The sequence below is a fragment of the Syngnathoides biaculeatus genome, chromosome 6 (genome assembly GCF_019802595.1).
Source record: "Syngnathoides biaculeatus isolate LvHL_M chromosome 6, ASM1980259v1, whole genome shotgun sequence".
NCBI lineage: Eukaryota > Metazoa > Chordata > Actinopteri > Syngnathiformes > Syngnathidae > Syngnathoides > Syngnathoides biaculeatus.
This window is the reverse complement of record NC_084645.1, coordinates 12,583,514-12,605,563: the sequence shown is the minus strand read 5'-3', so window position 1 is coordinate 12,605,563 and position 22,050 is coordinate 12,583,514. Positions and strand designations below refer to the sequence as shown.

Below are 22,050 nucleotides of genomic sequence, written 5' to 3'. Positions count from 1 at the left end.
AGTGTGACATCAAAGATTGGGATCCAGTGTAGAGCAATAATTTCAACAAGGAAATAATAATAAATGGTAATCTTGCTCATTAACAATATGCACAAACATCTTTACACTTTGGATGGTTTGAAATTGAGTGTTGTGTTATTCCAATTGTGTTTATCGTGCCACATTGACGGGTGGAATCTGTGGTGAGTTGGGCTGGCCATTTGAATAAATGTCTTTGATTGCATGGATTTGGGCCTACTATGGAACCCGAACAACAGAGATATTCGCATTTTTCTGACGCCCCTTCTGACACCGAAGCTCTTTTCGAAAAGGACAACACCACACAACCGAGTGAAGTTACCGAAGCAATATTACACTATTGTTTCGAGCCCTCAGGGGAATATTACACTATTGTTTCGAGCCCTCAGGGGAATATTACACTATTGTTTCGAGCCATATTCAGATGATATCCGATCACGGCCAAACCGCATCCCGTCCGATCCACTCCCGCGGCGGAGATGAGCCATCGCGGCTAATTGCAGCCAGCCAGTGTAGTTTATGACAGAGCCGAGCGGTGCCTCTGAGTTTCAGCGCCCGTGGTGGCATATAAGGAGGAGGTGGAACCGAGCTATGTTGCTTTTAGGGGTATGTTCAAAGTTGCCGCAGTACGCGATGAACACTATCGAGACATTGTTGGCTGGGCGACGCGCACATCGACACATTTCATACGTGGATCTTTTGTTACGTTATGAGAGAGACCGATTATATGGTCCGGCCCACACTATTATTTTTTTTAGTAGCAGTATGCGCACATCAACACATTTCATACACGGATCTTTTGCTACGTTATAAGAGAGACCGATTACGTGGTTTGCCCCAAACTATTATTATTTTTTTGGAGCTGTATACACCCCTACCTGTTATTTGGAACCCACGAACCTCGTTCTCTACACCCGTGCAATCCATTTTTCACAATGAACAGGGTCTCTTTCAAACTTATGAAGGGTAATTCTATTCTCCCGAGTGTTCAAGCAATGTCCAGCAATGCAATGAGCCTGCATTTTGGCTAACATGAAGGAAAAACGAGCTACCTTCCCGGAGGTAAAACTAATGGAATCAAACGAGTCCACGAGGGGGTGCCGCTGTCCTTTACGTCACTTCCTGCTTCTTCTCGACAACAAATCCCTGAGAAGATTTTCATGGCGGGAGTTACAAAAAGCTGTATACATGAAAAAACACATAGGACCATATTGGCTGTGGGTTTTTCATTAATAATATACCAAAAATCATCTGTTTGACGACACTCGAGCTTTAAAATGTTGCACCATACTTGAGCGTGTATTTTTCTTTGGTCAAGGGATTCTGTTCAATTGCGTTCATTTTTTTTACATCAAGTGTGCCGTGTGGTCTTTCCTGACACCAGATGAAAAAAAAATGATGACATTACATCAGAACAAAGGTTATTATGATCATGATTATTATTGTTAAACAGATAATTCTTTGTAAAACGTACCAGAATAGAAATGCAAACCTCCCGGAATAAAAATAGAGATCATTTGTAATGTTTTGAGTATATGGATAGCAATAAATCCTTCATCCATCCATTTTTTGAGTGGCTTATCCTCACAAGGGTCACAGGAGTGCTGGAGCCTATCCCAGCTGTTATCGGGCAGGAGGCAGGGTAGACCCTGAACTGATTGCCAGCCAATTTCAGGGCACATGGAGACAAACAACAGGCGCACTCACAATCACACCTAGAGGGAATTTAGAGTGTCCAATTAATGTTGCATGTTTTTGGGATGTGGGAGGAAACCAGAGTGCTCAGAGAGAACCCACGCAGGCACGGGGAGAACATGCAAACTCCACACATGTGGGGCCAGGATTTGAACCCCGGTCCTCAGAACTGTGAGGCCACCACTCTAACCAGTTGTGTCACCATGTCACCTGAAATTGCAATTGTTTTATAATAATATTGCATTTTATTTTGGACACCTTTCATGTCAATTAAGGTCACCTACTGTCACGAGCACTGGCTAGCAGTAGGACCCAAACGCAGGACTCCAAGGCAAGGATGTGGTTTAGAGCATAGTTTAATCCAGGCAGAGGTCAAAACACAGATTGGCAGTCCGAAACAGTAAAAGCACAAAATGCAAGGCAAAGAGGCGAGGTCCAAGAAACGAGTTCAGATAAGTGGAAGGCAAAAACTTGGAACATGGAAACAAGACTAGACTTGACTTGGGTGGCACAGGAATGCTGGGACCTGGTAACATGGCAAATCACTCACAAGAAGCATATGTACTCACGTGAAACTCTTACGCACATGAGAATCACACACAAAAAACTGGCCCCCGAAGATATGACACACGGGGCTTAAATACATATTTAACTACATATAGAGATGAGAATAAATGTAAATATTTTCTGAACATCCTTGTAATTTTTTGCCCCAAAACAATAGGGACAATTTGGAATAATTGTGATTTAGTGATTATTAATCAACAAATACAATGGTCTGGCCTACTTGAGATCAAATTGGGGTGAATGTGGTGAACTCAAATGAGTTTGACACTCCAGCACTACATGACCTCGCCTGTAGCTACAATGCTGACCTCCCGAGCCTTCCGATCCACAAATCTAAGCCTTTTATCTATCCCTGGAAAAACTCCAAATAAAAAGGTGACCATCCAATAGCATTCATTAACCCAACTCTGTGGAACAATCTTGCACAGTCTGTCAGATCTACCAATCATGCCACTGTTTTTAACAATAGTTAAAACTTATTTATATTGTCAAGCCTTTCTGTAGACCTCTTTGTTCCCCTGTTCTGTTTTATTGTATTCTAGTTCATTTCTCTTGGTGTCACATTTGCTACTATTTCACTGTTTGTCTACTTTAACCTATGGTGCCTCTGTCAATTTTGCACATGTAGAATCCGTACATGTGAAGCACTGCATGTTTTTAAAACTGCTCTTTAAAGAAATTTCAATAAAAATGCATTTATTTTTAACTCAACTGAGGTTAGCATGATGTGGCACTTAACTACTGTTACATTTTCTCACATAGCCCCTTTGAAAATATAATTACCAATCCCTCTACTATAGCAGGATGTACCTGTGAAATTAGTACCTCAGCAGGAGTATGTCAATTGTGATATTATGTTTTTGTTTTTGTTCTCTGCACAATTTTTTGACAGAGGAAATTCAACAGCATTGCATGCATGAACTGGGCAAAACAGCACTGCTTGTGGTAACTTTGTAAACTGGCAGTGGGAGCTGTCAATTGTCCTTTGAATAGTCCTTGAAGGTTGTGAGGGGAATATTGTCTCAGAGTAATATCATGATTTTTCATTTGTCAGAACTGAAGGGTGCTGGCAAATTCATTCATGGGAACTCAAGCATTCCTCCAAAGAGCAGCAGTCACCGATGCAGAACAATAGATGGATTCGAGCACTGCAGTAATTGGCATATAAATAAACGAAAGGATTCTGGTGGGGGTGAAGAGCATCAGATCCTCCATGTGCACTGCTAAATTAATGATGTTGTATTAGACAGGGAAAATCTCCTGACTATTCCACAATATGACCTGTTTGGTTTATAAAGATGAAACAGTATGAAAATGTCACGATTATACTAGCGACAATATTGCTGAAAAGAAATGCAAATTAAATAAAGCACTGACACACACACAATACAATTTCACCAAGTTGTATGAATAAAAAGTATAAAAGCGGAAATTTCAGATGCATTTCTTTGCATCTTGTGAAATCATAAAGACCAGCAACCAAAAGTTGTCATGATCCTGCCGGTCCAGCCCTAGCTGCACGGGTGGCTGCGTGTGTGCCTGCGCGGTCACGCTGATTGGGAGGCACACACCTGCGCCTCATGCTGGCTGATTGGCCCCCGGTGTATATAGGGCCTTGGGGACGACTGTTCCGGGCTAGATCGTTGCGGTTCATGCCCCATTCCAGCACTCCCATATCTCTGATCGTATTCCCGTGTGTACCGACCTCCGCCTGTCCTCCGACTGACCCAGGAAGCCTGACTCCTTCGATGCTCCTGCCTGCTCTGATCGATCTCCCGTGTACTGACTCCTGCCTGCCCGCTGACACCCAACATCCTGACTACCGCTGCTGCACCTGACTGCCTGCCCGATCCACGACCGTGGAACAATAAACGTTTTTCCCGGATTACCTAAGCGCCTCCCGTGTAATCCTGCATTTGGGTCCTACCTCCGTTCCGATGGGTCGTGCCAAAAGTAGGTTTTCAGGAGTCTATGACAAAGGCCAAAGGTCAAAAGTTCAAGAATTACGCCACGTCTTTTTTTTCTTTCCAAGCACCGCTGAGTTCCACCGATTTTGATATAATGGTCCTCTCCAATGCAAATGAGCCACTGATCGCCCTGCCACTAACCTCAACAGTTGGTTTTGTTTCCATGACAACTGTGGGCTTGGTGCCTGCGATTACTGTAGATATGTGGCTACTGCTAACCCAGATTGTTAAAACAAGACAGTGTAAAATTTGTGACATGTTATAAACATGTTACAAATGTTACTCAATTAATTTTGTAAGCATATGTAAATTGGCAGGGGGGGGGGAGCATGTAAAATCTCGCCTAGGGTATCACATTGGGTAGTTCACCTTGCGTAACGATGCATTCAAAACTTGGGACAATGCACCTGAAAAACTGCTCCAGGAAACGCAGTTGTCACATTGCACGGATTGCAAATTGCAGTGATGAAATATACAACATTTATTTTTTGTTGCGGCAATTTAGAAATCTTCAGAGTTTAAAAGTTCTTCCCGCCGCCACTTAATTTGCCTGAGAAACGCTGGGACTGCTGCATATGCTTTTAGGATGCAAAATCAGCCATCACCATCCGTCTCACCCTTAAGAAATTACATTGCATGCGGTAAATTCATCAGTTTGCATATCCTCCCAGAAGGTGTGATGTGAACTGCATGTCAATTTTCCCATTTGGCAGACAGAATTCTGGGTGTTCTCAGTTAATTTGTCTGCATTGACAGTGAAGTGTGTGCCTGCTTTTTGCTTGGGTAAACCTTAAGTAAATCAAGTCCTTGTTATCTGGGCTTTCTACTTTCATTAACCTTTAACTGTATCCATCCATTTTCAGTACTGCGTATCCTCACTAGGCTTGCGAGCGTGCTGGAGCCTACTGCATCCCAGCTGACTGTTGGCAAGAGGTGGGGTACACCCTGAACTGCTCACCAGCCTGACCTCCATCCTCAGTTATCGCAGGGCACAAATAGACAAACAACCATAAGCACTTACATTCACACCTACGGAAAATGTAGTTTTCAATTAACCTACCTAGCCTGTTGTGGCGATGTGGGAGGAAAACGGAGTGCCCAAAGAAAACCCACGCAGACACAGGGGAAAACATATAGGCAAGACCAAATTTGAACCCTGGTCCTCAAAACTGGGAGGCAGATGTGCTCACCAGTCGATAACCATCCTGCCTTTTTCCAATAATCTATTTTTAAAAACAAATAATTCCAACCCTCTTTAAAAAGGTCTTTGTTTCTAATTGACAGTGCAGAAACAAAGTGATTATGGTTCAGTTACTTGTTTAGTCCATAACAGGTCATAAAATAGGCAAAGATGTCTATCATACTTCCATCCATCCATTTTCTGAGCCACTTATGCTCACATGGAGTGCTGGAGCCTATTCCAGCTGTCATAGTTTTTGTGTAACTGAAGTCCAGAAGTATTGAATTGGTATGCATTACCATATTGCATGAAAATGGAGTCATACTTCTTCTCCCGTATGCCGGGATACAGCAGCCAATCATAGTGCAGCGGCACTTGTAATGTTGGAGCAGGCCATGTCCTACCTGAGACTGTGTGACGCTAAGATAGAAAGTCAGCAGCGCATTCCATGTGTGGACGCCAAGAAAGCTAAAGACCAAGTACAAGGGAACTGGAAGTACCTTTTACATGTAAAAATATATTTTTTGTACTTTTTTAAAAATGTGTATTGATAGAATACACCATGGAATTGTTCAAGCAATAACTCCATGAAAATCACTTCTGAAAAGAGGAAGTTACGACTTAATTTCAATGTCCATGTATCACTTTCCATAGACACATTGGTTAGTCGGGTGATTACAGCGCACTGGAGTATCTTGTGTTCATTTCTGTGGAAACAACATTCAACCTTCCTCACTACACAATGAATGGGAAAGTCTAACATGCCAGTGTTTATGCCAAAGAGTTCCCCCCAGGGCACGCGTGCCAAAGGTTGCTAAGCCCTGGTCTAAAATAAGAAGACCAACATAGACCAAACGAAAGGACATTTTTCACAGAGGTTATTTCAAAGCTGTGGCATGCTGACAGCAGATGGCCGTGTTCCGTCTGTCTTACCACATCATGGCCAAAAGGGACACAACTGGTCTGTGCATGCGCAACCACTCAGCCAGTGTGTGAAAGGGGAACACCACTCTGTGCCTTTAGAGTGGTTCATTATAAAAATGGATTCTGAAAGGTAAAAGTAACCAGTGCATGAGGGTTACAATCAAGATTATGTTATCTGCTTACTCTCTGATAGAGTATACTATATAGACAGATAGTGGGCATTCCATTAAAACGTCTCTGTCAGTAAAATGTAACATTCCTAGTATAAATAAATAATCTGACAATTTACATAATTTGTTACCTCAGTTATATTCTTCTTATGAGACATAAATCGCCTTACGATTGGTTGCCACCGTGTAAAGTGCACATTTAATTGGATAAAATGGGTGACATACCGTTATTTGTGTTTTAGGAGATTAGCAAAGCACAACAAATTCATTTGTATAGCGCATTTCATACACATGATTAAAAGTATTTGAATATAAATACAAAGAAATAAAACATTTAAAACAGGGAGGGGGGAAACAATAAAAAACAAAGATAAAAATGATAACAAAAAAACATATCCATCAATCCACTTTCTGAGCAGCTTATCCTCATGAGGGTCACGGGAGTGCTGGAGCCTATCCCAGCTGTCATCAGGCAGGTGGCGGGGTACACACTGAACTGGTTGCCAGTCAATTGCAGGTCACATGGAGACAGACAAAACTTGCTCACAATCACACCTTGGCCCAATTTAGAGTCTCCAATGAATGCATGTTTTTGGGACGTGGGAGGAAAGCAGAGTGCCAGGAGAAAATCCACGCAGGCATGGGGAGAACATAGAAACTTCACACAGCTGAGGCCGGATTGAACCAGGGTCCTCAGAACTGTGAGGCCAACGCTCGATAGCTTCGCCACCGTGCCGCCCCAAAATAGATATACATATAAAATAAATGAAAAACAAAAGTACAATTAAAAGTAGCGTACAGCGCAAGTCAGTAAAATTTTTCAACCAGGATTTTAAAACATTCATACTGGGACTGATGTAATCTCTTTTGGCAATTTATCCCATTTGTGTGCAACAAAATAGCTAAATGCTGCATCACCATGTTTGTTTTGGACTCTGAACTCCATTATTAGACTTGAGTCAGTCAATCTCAAAGCCCGATTGGGTTTAAATTTCATTATCATTTCCTTCATATATTCAGGGCCTAAACCATTTAGTGATTTATAGAGCTGATTTAAAATCCATTCTTAAACTGATCGTAAAGACCACTGTAAAGACTTTAGAATTGGAGTTATATGCTCTGACTGCTTTGTTCCGGTCGGAACCCGTCTGCAGCATTCTGAAAGAACTCCAGATGTTGAATTGTCTTTTGGGGGAGTCCAGTCAGAAGACCATTACAATTACAGAATAGAATCTGTGTAAAGATAGTTCCATTTAATGGTACCCACGTTTCCAACCCGATTAGCTGTATATTATGATCTACCATATCAAAAGCCGGAGTGAGATCCAACAAGACCAAAATTGACACCTTTCCTGAGTCGGTATTCAACCTTATACTGCACTTATATTACTTATATTGCACTTTGATAAGAGCAGATGCTGTACTATGATGGGTTCAGAAACCTGATTGAAATTTGTCAAAAAGTTGATTTAAATTCAAGAAATTGCTGAGTTGATTAAAAATAAATTTCTCAACAATCCTGGCTATGAAAATGAGATGAGTCTGTAGCTTGCTAACAGGGAATCGTCCAGTGCTTTGTTTTTTTAGAAGAGGCTTCACAGCAGCTACTTTAAGAGCTTTAGGACAACTCGCCAGACTGGAAGTAAGCAATTAATTATTTGTTGCAAATCAGCTAGTACATCAGTGTATTCCAAACAATAGTTTTGAAAAAGGCTGGCGATATTGAGTCGAGATGGCTCGTTGATGGTTTCAAGAGCTGAATCTTTTTCTCTGCAGTTTTTTGGTCAACTGCATCAAATTCTGACAAAGTAATAGTTTTCCCTGGGTAGCTTCAGATGCAGTATCATTTTTCTAATCTGTACTGTTATTTGACCTGATGGATTGTATTGCTTTTCACTAAAATAACAGGTAAACCCATTGCATGTATTAGCTGTTAAGTATTCTGGAGCTATCTGATTCGGGGCGTTGTCAAAAACAGCAAAACTCAGTGTGAGGGTTGTTGAGGATCTTGCTCTGGCAGATTTGAGGCAGATTTGAGATTGGCGTTTTTATCTGGTCTCTAAATATTCCTCTTGATCAGATTTTGGAATTATTGTTTCTGTTTGCCTTTTGTTTTAACACAGGACGGGAACGGGAGTTATGGTTGCACAGCTCAGTTTCTGGAAAACAAGTTGCAACTAACAGGACATTTAACCAGTGGGATGTAATCTGGTGTCCCTGCGCATTACTGTTGTGCAGTCATTTGTAATTATGTGTTCTTTTTTTCTTTCCTTTTTTTTTAACCTCAGGGACGTGGCGGGCTAGGCTCCATTTTTGTGTGGGCCTCAGGAAATGGTGGCAGAGAGCAGGACAACTGTAATTGTGATGGCTACACCAACAGCATCTACACATTGTCCATCAGCAGCACCACACAATCTGGAAATGTGCCATGGTACAGTGAGCCTTGCTCTTCCACTCTTGCAACCACCTTCAGCTCTGGAAACCCTGGGGAAAAACAGATAGTAAGTGTACACGAAGGGATACACACCTTGAAAGGATACGGTTTTGTATTGGAATGAATAAAAGCTGGAAAAAAAACAGTATAAATGTCAAAATAATGCATTGTTTCAACGTGTAACCTTCCGCATCCAAAATCAATCCTTGTTCTAACCTAAACAAACATTAAGCGAATCTGTCTGCTGTCAAAATAAGTCTGACTGATGTGTAACACACAAGAAGCAAAGCTGAAAATGCATGAGAAAGCGCAACATGCCTCCTTGGAGCTCTTTGTCAAGAAACGCCTGCCTCAAATACAATGAACAGATAACTATCAGATCAAGAATTCTCACAAAAATATTTTGTTGTCCTTTTTTTTTTTTTTTTTTTTTACTAGCAGCATTAGATTTCGCTTTGCCAAAGATGGCAAGGTTTTTATTGTTCAAAAATGAAAGTAGCAGTATATTTAGTCATTTGGTTTACCTAACATCCCTCCAAACTTTTAGTCTTTTGATATTTTTCACACCCAGAATGAACAGAATGTACTTGTAGCTGTGAAAATTGACACATTTATACATATAAATATATACAACCGGTACATATAAAACATTTATTTTTATAAGAGACATATATAGCAATTGAAATCACCATTTAGCACATCATTTTTCTCACTACATACAGACCCCCTTAAATTCTTCATTCTTTTTTAAATTGCATCTGTTTGCTTCAATAATTAAAGTTCATTTTCCCTCTTATTAATGTACAATACATACAACACCCCAAATTGACAGGGAAAAAAGAGAATTGTTAAGATTTGTGCATATATATTAAAAATGAAGAACTATTATATCACACGGGCATAACTATTCAGAGAATTTGCTGTCACACTCAAATGTTTGATTTGACTGCTGTGCATTTTTTCTGATCATTCTTCTACACATTCATTGGTGTCCAGCTGTGTTTGATTATACTGATTCAGAGGTGGCCAACCCACGACTCTTTGCATCCGTTAATGCGACTCTCGTGAAGCCACAAAAGCATGTTGAAGTTCTGTTTTTTTATGTCATTTGCGTGCACATGCGCTTTGCTTGAGTTCATTACAGTAGTTGTGAACACGCTTTGCTTGAGTTTTTTTCCGGTAGTTACGACAAGCTCAGTGTGTTTGTCAATGTGTAAGTGAGACGGGATTCCCAGGCAGGCAGCGGGAGGGTGAAAAGCGAAACAAAAAGTGTGACAGTAACCGGGGAAGAGTAGCTTTATTGTTCCCACCACCCACCTCAGATGTGTAACAAGAGAAGAGAGGAGGATAACCTCTGTCCCAGAGAAGATGTCTCCTTACCACAGTCAGGTGACCATTTATTATAGGTATTTTAACAAAACTGGCATGTGCATTGAATGAAAATACAGTGGTACCTCTACCTATGAAACTAATTCGTTCCGAAAGTCATTTCGTAATGGGAATTTTTCACGAGTACGAGCGGTTTTTACATGTAGTCTAATCCGTTCCTATCCATTGGCCTCACAGTTCTGAGGACTGGGGTTCAAATTCCGGCCACGCATGTTTGGAGTTTGCATGTTCTCCCCGTGCTTGCATGGGTTTTCTCCGGGCACTCTAGTTTCCTCCCACATCCCAAAAGCATGCATTAATTGGAAACTCTGACTTGCCCGTAGGTGTGATTGTGAGTTCGACTGTCTGTCTCCATGTGCCGTGGATGGGTGGGTGGATGGATGGATGGATGGATGGATGGATGGATGGATGGATGAATTCCCACAAGGAGCTTCTCCCACCTGTGAGACCAGTATTGGATTCCTCCTTCAAGTTTGCTGTCAAGTTAGGGTTAGGGTTATCAGCTGTTGGGTAACACTAACTAGTCCTCCGCTAACATGGTGCCTTATAAGGAGCAATCCTTATACCAAAAGCGCAAAATATGAGCTATATACACAGCTGTTTATGGAGCATTCTCACGACCAGGACAACAAGCAGTTTGTGTGTCCCACTCCGGGATGTTATATAATGATGTTGTCTTCAGTGGGGATTGTTTGATAATGTCATCTGTTTGCACTATATGCATAACTTTTTGACTTCATCGTCTCTGATGTCAGGGTCTCTCACTTTTTATTTTTTTTTTTTTGGGCTTCATTACATGAAACTGAGCTGACCCTTCCATTTTCTTTCCTGTTACTTGTTGCTCTGAAAAGGATCACCTCCGATACCCTTGTCCTTGGCTGTCTAACACTCTTTCACTGTGAATTTGCATCACACTGGAGTGGAGTACTCAATATGTGAAATTAAACATGTTTCTCCCTTTCCATTCCTGTCTCTAAGGTGACAACAGACCTCAGGCAAAAGTGCACTGATTCACACACCGGAACGTCTGCTTCAGCGCCACTAGCTGCTGGGATCATTGCTCTGGCACTGGAGGCCAAGTGAGTTAAATCATTTTTCTTTTACTATAATCATGGAGCCAGCCTGGTGGACAATCCAATGACGTTAAATCGTATTTCGTATGCAGCACTGCACGCTCAGAGGTACAGTAAATGCGTAAGTGCATGCATACTTAGTCGGCCTAAATTCCAGCCCCGTTCCTCACCCAGCAAATGGATCTTTTTAGAATCAGTTAATTAGTCTGACAAATTTGTGACGTTATCCTTCACAGACATCCGAATATTTTACATCTGATAATGACATTGTAATCTACTGATTACCTCTGGTTATTTCTTATGGAGGATTCCAAATGACTGTTAGCGGTTCTAATGTGTTCCATCATCGCCTTGTCTTTTGTCATGTCTTGTGCATTTTAAGTTTCCACATCTACATAATGCTTGCAAATTCCCATTATAGCAATTAGCTTACTGGATTTTAACTAAAACCCTGAATCACCTCACGAGGCTGTTTTAGTGCAGATACAGGCAACAACGTCAGTATGGAGAGAATAGAATGATGCCATTTTGACAGTCTGCTACTTGGCAGGGAAAAATACAAAACAGATATTCAAACTTTCATTCATTATTGATCAATTAACAATGAAGAGCCCTGTTCATTCAATAAATGTTTGATTTGTAGATTTTAAATTGTCAGAGCTATGCCAGCTAAATTTCAGAATCACAACTGTATCTCTTCCAAGAATGGTACGGATTTTAGAAAGAAAATACCTGCTATCAAAAAGCATCTGACATGGCTGAGATTGTGAATCATCAGTGTATTTTCAGTCACTGGTCTTATTCAAACTTAAATACATTTTTGTTCTTATGGCATACCAATAATCATGGAAAGGTTAAAGGTTGCTCTCATCAAAGATCACATTGAGCATGTTTTTTTTTTTGGTCATGAGTAATATCCAATTAAAGATTTGTGTGGAAGTTGAGTTTAAAGGCCATGCCTGTAATTTGTTTTTGTCAGCGCTTTAGAAGACAATTCCCCATCTCTGATCTCCCAGCCAGGATGACAGACTGTCAACTGTGACAGTGCTCTAGTTTATCACGCTATAATCTTCCCTATAAATTTGCCTTACATGACAGATGGATTTATTCAAGAAGAAGTGTTTTGGCTTTCGTGTTGTATTACTTCATCATTCGGCCCTGCACTACTTGCTGAAGTGAAATTGAAATTATGGTGAATTTTGGAAACGTGAGATTTCCCACATTCCAGTTGTACAGCATTTCTGACTGTTAATGTATTTGCATTGAAGGAAGCCACAAGCGTGGCCCTCATATTGGGTCTTTTCATTCATCATTTCCTTCTTAAAAGGCTACCCAAGTAGCAGTCCTTTGAAAGAGGTTGACAGACATTACTGCTTTTATTACTGATGTATCATGTGTTTACTCTGTTCACAGAACTTTGATGCCAGTGTTTTACCCCAGTATTATAACCATAATATGAAACATTATACTTGTCATGATTATTTGACATTATCCTCAGGACCTCATCTTTACCTTGTTATTGTATTCTAAAAATGTCGTGTCTTTCAATTCATTGATAATTGCTGAATCATATTTCAGTAACAGCTATAATGATTTCTCATTGTTTTTCCCATCCCGTTGCATCTTACTTTTTCTTTTGCGATGTAGTCTGATATCATCGAATCCTGATCGCTCATAATATACGATGGGTACTAAATTGCCCCTGCTCCTGCTGTTGGGTGGCACAAAGATTAATTGATCTCTTTCCCGGATCTCTGCAGCATGAATCTGACCTGGAGGGACATGCAGCACCTCGTGGTGAGAACGGCCCGACCGAAAAATCTCAGTGCTGGAGACTGGAAGACCAATGGAGTTGGACGCAGAGGTAGCACTGACTGCGGTTGTCTGCGCACTCTAAGCACTGTTTGCATCATTTCGAATCAAATATTTTTACAACTGTCATTTAATGTTGTGACTTATAAACTGTACAAGTCAATTTGAAAAAATTAACCAAACTAATTTCAAGAAGTAAAAATGGCTACATTAGCTTAGTTTATTTTTATTCTTCCTCTCAAATAAGATATCCTTGCAGGTTAGAGCTCACATTATTTTTAACATCACAAAAACCCGGCAGAGGTGTGTGGAGACGTTTTTTTTTTATCCACTGCTTATTGATATTTGTGCTCCTGGATGATGACGGACTGAGGAGGCTAAGATTTTTATCTTTGGAGTCAAGTCCATGGATTTAGATGGCCTTGTGAATTGCTTTTATACCCACCAAAATAGTCTTGCAATACAGCTGTTATAAAATGGTAATAATAATCGGTCGTGTATGCTGCAGGGGTTCTGTTTGTAATATTAATGTGTAATTGTGTTGTTAATTACCCATTAATGATTATTGCAGTTTGTTTGTTTCACTTACATTTCCATAGAAAACAAAGTCATAATGTTGGTGAACTAAATATTTATTGTCAGAATACAAGTAATACACAAGGTTACAAATCTTGTACTTTACTGAACAAGATTATTACCTTAAAGGCTACTGTCATGAAATGGATGATTTTTAGTATGTTATTAATGAAAAAACATCAGCCAATATGGGCCCATGTGTTTTTTCACCACAAAACATGATTTTGACATATGCAGCTTTTTGTAACTCCCGCCTTGAAAATCCTCTCGAGGGATTTGTTTTCGAGAAGAAACAGGAAGTGACGTACAGGACAAAGACGCCCCCTAGTGGACTCGTTTGTTTCCATTAGCTTTACCTCCGGGAAGGTAGCTCGTTGTTCCTTCGTGTTAGCCAAAATGCCGGCTCATTGCATTGTTGGACATTGCTTGAACACTCGGGAGAATGGATTTACCCTTCATAAGTTTGCAAGAGACCCGGTTCGTTGTGAAAAATGGATTGCACGGGTGCAGAGGACGAGAGCTTCGTGGGTTCCAAATAAAAGGTAGGTGTGTATACAGCTACCAAAAAAAATAATAGTAATGGGCGGACCTCTTAATCGGTTTCTCATAACATAACAAAGATCCGCGTACGAAATATGTCGATGTGCACGTCGGACGGTGTCGGGCTGCTGCGCGGACGGCGGCAAATCTGAAGAACCCAGCCAAGAACGCCTCACTCAGCCACGTGCGCGCAGTAATGGACCCCGGCTCAATGGTGTTCATCGAGTACCGCGGCGGCTATGAACATCCCCCTAAAAGCAGCACGGCTCAGCTCCATTATATGCCACCACGGCGCCGAAAATCAGTCACACCGGCTGAGGCGCCGTGTTCGGCGGTTAGGGTTAGGGTTAGCTTCGTGGGTTCCAAATAAAAGGTAGGTGTGTATACAGCTACCAAAAAAAATAATAGTAATGGGCGGACCTCTTAATCGGTTTCTCATAACATAACAAAGATCCGCGTACGAAATATTTCGATGTGCACGTCGGACGGTGTCGGGCTTTGCGGAGAGGGGCGGCTCTGAAAAACCCAGCCGAGAATGCCTCACTCAGCCGCGTGCGCACAGTACAGTGCTCCCGGCTTGACTGTGTTGCTCATCGCGTACTGCAGCGTCTGTAAATAACCCCCTAAAGCAGCACAGCTCACCTCCGTCATAAGCCACACCGGCTGGCTGTGATGAGCCGCGATGGCTCATCTCCACCGCGGAAGTGGATCAGATGGGGCTGCGGTTTAGCCATGATCGCATATCATCTGAATATGGCTCAAAACAATAGTGTAATATTGCCCTGGTAACTTCATTCGGTTGTGTGGTGTTATCCTTTTCGAAAAGAGCTTCCGTGTAAGAAGGGGCACGTTTGTCTCCCATAGTTAGGGTGCACCGCGTGTTTTCATTGGCGAATGTCTGGGTGACATCACGGACGGAGGATGCAGCCAATATGGCGACCACTTGGATATCGTAGAATGACAATTCTGCAACTTTGCGCATGAATGACGTGCTCTCCGCTTACCTTTATTTTTTCGTATGGACATTGAAGTGAATAACGTTATATGTATTTTTCATAACAATATCTATTTTAGAATGTTTATAGGGATGACACTTGGACTTTAATTTGCTATCCACTAAACTTCATGTGACCATAAAAAAAGGGATAGATGACATCCCATTATAACTACAGTTTGATTACATGACTGTTTGAAGGCAAAAGGTTGTTTTCTTAGTAGATGTTGCCTTTGGAAACCACTGCGGACCTGAAAGAATTTAAAGGAATAGTCCACTGAACAATGAAAAGCTTTAATCCGGTAGATCACGTCATATGTACTGTACCTTCTGAATTTGATGTTCATCTGTTATCATTTAATGGTATTTTGAGAAGATTTGAGAAGAACCTGCATCGGCTCCGTCGTGGTTATGGGCATCGGCAGAAGGGAAACCGGTGGGGCGGACGCGCCCTACTCTCCTTCTAGAAGCACGTCCACTTGTCCCTGGATCGCTAGCCTCTGGTCGATCTTCAAGGCTAGGGGGATGAGCGAATCCAGGGAGGCAGGCAGATCCACTGCAATGAGGTGACTGCGGATCTGCGGTGAAAACCCTTGGAAAAAGGCGTCGAGAAGTACATCCTCATTCCATTGACTTTCAGATGCTCTGTTGCGAAACTCGATAGGATAATCTGCCACGCGACGCTGCCCCTGTCGAAACGTAATCAACGTCGCTGCTGCTTCACGTTCCGGCAAGGCATACTGGAAGACTTGCATCATCGCGCATACAGAGGATGTCCAGGAATGGCATGTTCCGGAGTTACGACTCCACTCTGTCGTGGCCCACGCCTCTGCTTGTCCCATCATGTGGGATATGACGAAGGCAATTCGTGCGCGGTCTGTCAGGAAGGCGGAAGCCTGTAGCTTGAAGTGAAGATCGCACTGGGCGAGGAAGGGTTTCACATTCCCAGTGTCACTGGAAAAGCTTTCAGGCCAGGAGAGAGGTGTGGCCCCGAGCCGCTGAAAGTCCGCGACTGGCGGGGTAGCCGGAGCGACCTGGACTGAGGTAGGAACTGTGGCAGGCACCATCAACGTGGCATTAGCGGCACTAGCCTGAGAAGCTAGCCATGGCTCTAATCGGGCACAGATCTCGAGAAGTCTCTGGTTGGTCACGTGAAAAGCAGTCTCCTGCTCGGCCAGGCGTCTGCCTTGAATCTGTAGAGAGCGGTGGATAGCTTCTGAGTCGGCTGGGTCCATATCGTGGTCAGATCGTTCTGTCATAACCAGAACGCTAGGGCGGACCCAAATGCATGACTCGGTAAACAGTAAGGCAGTTAAAGGAAGATCTTTATTCATTCCAAGGTCGTATGCTGGAGAGTCAGTCAGAGTGAGCAGCAGTATCAACAGCATCAAGGTTACGGGGTTGGTCGGAGGACAGGCAGAGGTCGGTACACAGGGGTTCTGGATCAGGAACGAGGAAGTGCGGGAACGAAGCATGGATGGCAACGATCTGGCAAAGCCAGACCATCCGCTGGTTCCTAAACATACTAAGATTCATTATCACTGATGAGACGCAGGTGTGCAGGGGACCTGCAGCACCAGGGCTGGGACCGGCAGGACCATGACACGGATGGAAGTCTCAACGCCTGCATGATGTATGAAAAGCACAAAAAGTCGCATTAATAGTCAGACGTACTTTTATCATCATTGATTGGCAACATCATAACAATGTTATTTAATAGAATTCAGAGATTTATTGTACTCTAAAATTATTGTTAAATGCGGAAAACACCTGTATATATGTCGTATGGCTCTGGATGACCACACTTCGCTATCCACTGGGTCCTTAAATGTTTCTTTTTTTACTGGGTAGAATATGTCACTGAGCCTTCCTCGGATTATTTCTATCCAAATTATGGCAAAGTCTCATGACACAGTAGGACATTTTCACGTGTCCGATGGTGGTGGTACAGCATGTGATTACACTACAAATGGGCCATGATTTCTTTGTTTACGCACAGAATACGTCACATCCACGCAAGTAGGTCATGTGACTTGTCAAAATGGCAGCGCATGAAAATTTGTAAACAACACCATTAAATGATATCGGATTGACCTCAATATTTCAAGGTACAGTACATATGATATGACCTATTGTATTAAGGCTTTTCATTGTTCAGTGGACTATTCCTTGAAAGGCTCAAAACATGTGAATAATTGCAAAACTGTAACAGGAATATTGCATGAATTTGTGAAATTAAATGAAATTTTTGGAAGGTGTGCATCTCTTCACATTTGACATAAATGCAGCAAAGCATTTCAGAAAAAGAACATCATACTAACAGTCAGACAGGGTGGTGGTAGTGAGATTTTCTTGGTTTGCTCAACTCCTCCAGGACCTGGGCAACCTAGCTGCGATTGATTGAAAATCCTCAAGGAGAATGTTCAGGCATTACTTTGTGACCTGAAGCTGAAGCACAATTGCGTTCTAATGATCATAAACAACAGCAAGTACAGTTCTCATCCTTCAATTTTCTGAGCCGCTTATCCTCACAAGAGTCACGGGAGCTGTCATCGGGCAGGAGGCAGGGTACACTCTCAACTGGTTGCTAGGCAATCGCAGAGCACATGGAGACACACAACAGTCGCATTCATAATCACACCTAGGGTCAATTTAGTGTGTCCAATTAATGTTGCAGAAAATGCAAACTCCACACAGGCGGGTCCGGGATTGAACCCTCAGAACCGCTATTTTATGTTATTAAATATCAAATTATTTCAGTAGATGACAACAATTTATTTTGTCCAGAAAAATAACCTACTCAGATATTTGTGACTGACAGAAAAGTTATACTTTGCAGTTTCAGCTACTTATTTTCCCTTCTATTCCTTGTCTAAATTCCTTTCAGAAGCACACGCTCTCATACACATGCAGTTTTATTGTCGGCTATGAAACACATTTTGGAAGCCAGTTTAATATTAGCTGTTGATGTGTGCTGACTGACTTGTGATGTGAAGCTGAGCTGGTGATTGTTGTTGAATTTGTGTGAGAGCCTCATTTTGGTGTTGTACATTAAACACCGCAATGTATAACTGAGGACTTGATAGGGTTCACATGATTTTGAAGGTATGGCCCAGGGGATTCACAAGACTCATGGATCTCTGCCCACTCCTCTGCCATTTATGTGCTTTCCATCCCACTCCAGTGTATTGTCAGACAATTCATTGGCATCTTTTTGGCATCACTGAATTGGTTGACTTTGACCACTCCTTTCATGATGGTATGTTTCACATGAAATGATGAGACAGTGTTATGGACCAAACTTGGAAATAAGACAGCTGTGGCGGTCAGTGTGAAAGTGGCGTCTTCTTCTTCTTTTCCTTTCGGCTTGTCCCGTTAGAGGTCGCCACAGCGTGTCATCTTTTTCCATCTTAGCCTATCTCCTGCATCTTCCTCTCAAACCCCAACTTCCCTCATGTCTTCCCTCACCACATCCATAAACCTTCTCTTTGGTCTTCCTCTCGCTCTTTTGCCTGGGACCTCCATCCTCAGCATCCTTCTAACAATATACTCACTCTCTCGCCTCTGAACATGTCCAAACCATCGAAGTCTGCTCTCTCGAACCTTGTCAGCAAAACATCCAACTTTGGCTGTCCCTCTAATGAGCTCATTTCTAATTCTATCCAAGCTGCTCACTCCGAGCGAGAACCTCAACATCTTCATTTCTGCTACCTCCAGTTCTGCTTCCTGTTGTTTCTTCAGGGCCACTGTCTCTAATCCGTACATCATGGCCGGCCCCACCACTGTTTTGTAAACTTTGCCCTTCATCCTAGCAGAGACTCTTCTGTCACATAACACACCAGACACCTTTCGCCAGCTGTTCCAACCTGCTTGGACCCGTTTCTTCACTTCCTTACCACACTCACCATTGCTCTGGATTGTTGAGCCTAAATATTTGAAGTCGTCCACCCTCGCTATCTCTTCTCCCTGTAGCCTCACTCTTCCCCCTCCACCTCTCTCATTCACGCACATATATTCTGTTTTACTTCGGCTAATCTTCATTCCTCTCCTTTCCAATGCATGTCTCCATCTTTCTAGTTGTTCCTCTGCATGCTCCCTGCTTTCACTGCACATCACAATATCATCTGCGAATATCATGGTCCAAGGGGATTCCAGTCTAACCTCATCTGTCAGCCTATCCATTTCCACTGCAAACAGGAAGGGGCTCAGAGCTGATCCCTGATGCAGTCCCACCTCCACCTTAAATTCCTCTGTCACACCTAAGGCACACCTCACCATTTTTCTGCTGCCATCATACATGTCCTGTACTATTTTAACATACTTCTCTGCCACACCAGACTTACGCATGCAGTACCACAGTTCCTCTCTTGGTACTCTAGATCCACAAAGACACAATGTAGCTCCTTCTGACCTTCTCTGTACTTTTCCACTAGCATCCTCAAGGCAAATAATGCCTCTGTGGTACTCTTTCTAGGCATGAAACCATATTGTTGCTCGCAGATACTTACTTCTGTCCTGAGTCTAGCCTCCACTACTCTTTCCCATAACTTCATTGTGTGGCTCATCAACTTTATTCCTCTATAGTTCCCACAGCTCTGAACATCCCCTTTGTTCTTAAAAATGGGAACTAGAACACTTTTCCTCCATTCTTCAGGCATCTTTTCGCCCGCTAGTATTCTGTTGAATAAGTTGGTCAAAAACTCCACAGCCATCTCTCCAAATTGCTTCCATACCTCCACTGATATGTCATCAGGACCAACTGCCTTTCCATTTTTCATCCTTTGTAGTGCCTTTCTGACTTCCCCCTTCGTAATCATTGCCACTTCCTGGTCCTTCACACTTGCCTCTTCAACTCTTCCTTCTCTCTCATTTTCTTCATTCATCAACTTCTCAAAGTATTCTTTCCATCTATTTAGGACACTACTGGCACCAGTCAACACATTTCCATCTCTATCCTTAATCACCCTAACCTGGTGCACATCCTTCCCATCTCTATCCCTCTGTCTGGCCAACCTGTAGAGATCCTTTTCTCCTTCTTTCGTGTCCAACCTGGTGTACATGTCTTCATATGCCTCTTGTTTAGCCTTTGCCACCTCTACCTTTTCCCTACGTCGCATCTCGATGTACTCCTTTCGCCTCTCCTCAGTCCTCTCAGTATCCCACTTCTTCTTCGCTAATCTCTTTCCTTGTATGACTCCCTGTATTTTGGGGTTCCACCACCAAGTCTCCTTCTCCCCTTTCCTACCAAAAGACACACCAAGTACTCTCCTGCCTGTCTCTCTGATTACCTTGGCTGTCATCCAGTCTTCCGGGAGCTTCTGCTGTCCATCGAGAGCCTGTCTTACCTCTTTCCCAAAGGCCGCACAACATTCTTCCTTTCTCAGCTTCCACCACATGGTTCTCTGCTCTATCTTTGTCCTCTTAATCTTCCTACCCACCACCAGAGTCATCCTACACACTACCATCCTATGCTGTCGAGCTACACTCTCCCCTACCACTACTTTACAGTCAGTAACCTCCTTCAGATTACATCGTCTGCACAAAATATAATCCACCTGCGAGCTTCTACCTCCTCTCTTGTAGGTCACTTTATGTTCCTCCCTCTTCTGGAAATAAGTGTTCACTACAGCCATCTCCATCCCTTTTGCAAAGTCCACCACCATCTGTCCCTCAAAATTCTTCATCACCCCTGTTTCCTTTACCAATATGTCCATTACAATCTGCACCAATCACAACTCTCTCACTGTCTGGGATGCTCAGAACTACTTCATCTAGTTCCTTCCAGAATTTCTCTTTCAACTCTAGGTCACATCCTACCTGTGGGGCATAGCCGCTAACCACATTATACATAACACCCTCAATTTCAAATTTTAGTCTCATCACTCGATCTGATACTCTTTTCACCTCCAAGACATTCTTAGCCTGTTCTTCCTTTAAAATAACCTGTACTCCATTCCTCTTCCCATCTACTCTGTGGTAGAATAATTTAAACCTTGCTCCTAAACTTCTAGCCTTAATACCTTTCCACCTGCTCTCTTGGATGCATAATATCAACCTTTCTCCTAATCATCATGTCAACCAACTCCTGAGCTTTTCCTGTCATAGTCCCAACATTAAAAGTCCCTACACTCAGTTGTAGGCTCTGTGCATTCCTCTTTTTCTTCTGACGATGGATCCGGTTTCCTCCTCTTCTTTGTCTCCAACCCACAGTAGCTGAATTTCCACCGACGCCCTGGAGGTTAGCAGTGCCGGGGGCAGGCCACGACCTATGCGGGATGGGATTCTTTAGATGAAGGCTCATATTTGTTTGGCACAGTTTTTACGCTGGATGTCCTTCCTGACGCAACCCTCTGCATTTATCCGGGCTTGGGACTAGCCTACAGATTGCACTGGTTTGTGCCCCCATAGGGCTGCATTAGTGTGAAAGTGGCGTATCACTGCAAAATGGGAAAAAGATCCATTTCATTTTTTTCAGTCTCACTTATTCTCACCAGGGTCAAAGAGGTGCTGGAACATAGGATCCTAGCCTAGCCTGTAGGTTCGGCGACTCGAACCTGCGGCTCTCTTTCTAAGAGCTCATAACCCACGCATATCTTACAGGGTTACTGTGTTTCAGTATTATCACTAAAATCCGCGGCACAGTGTACAAGTGGTGAGTATAACTGCCTCACAATTCCAACGTTAGGTTAGGGATTTCAATCCTGGCCTCAG

General features: G+C 42.6%; 1 protein-coding gene across 13 annotated transcripts in view; it reads left to right on the top strand.

Annotated features, from left to right (window-relative positions):
- Positions 1-22,050, top strand: part of furinb (furin (paired basic amino acid cleaving enzyme) b) — a 134,262-nt gene that overhangs the window by 94,093 nt on the left and 18,119 nt on the right. For all 13 annotated transcript variants that reach the window (XR_009795391.1, XM_061822730.1, XM_061822729.1 and 10 more), the window contains 3 exons: positions 8,810-9,022; positions 11,323-11,423; positions 13,178-13,281. Coding sequence is in view for 12 of the 13 variants with exons in the window: in XM_061822730.1 (XP_061678714.1) it covers positions 8,810-9,022; positions 11,323-11,423; positions 13,178-13,281 (418 nt within the window). In the remaining variant the exon portion in view is untranslated. The remainder of the gene's footprint in view (positions 1-8,809; positions 9,023-11,322; positions 11,424-13,177; positions 13,282-22,050) is intronic.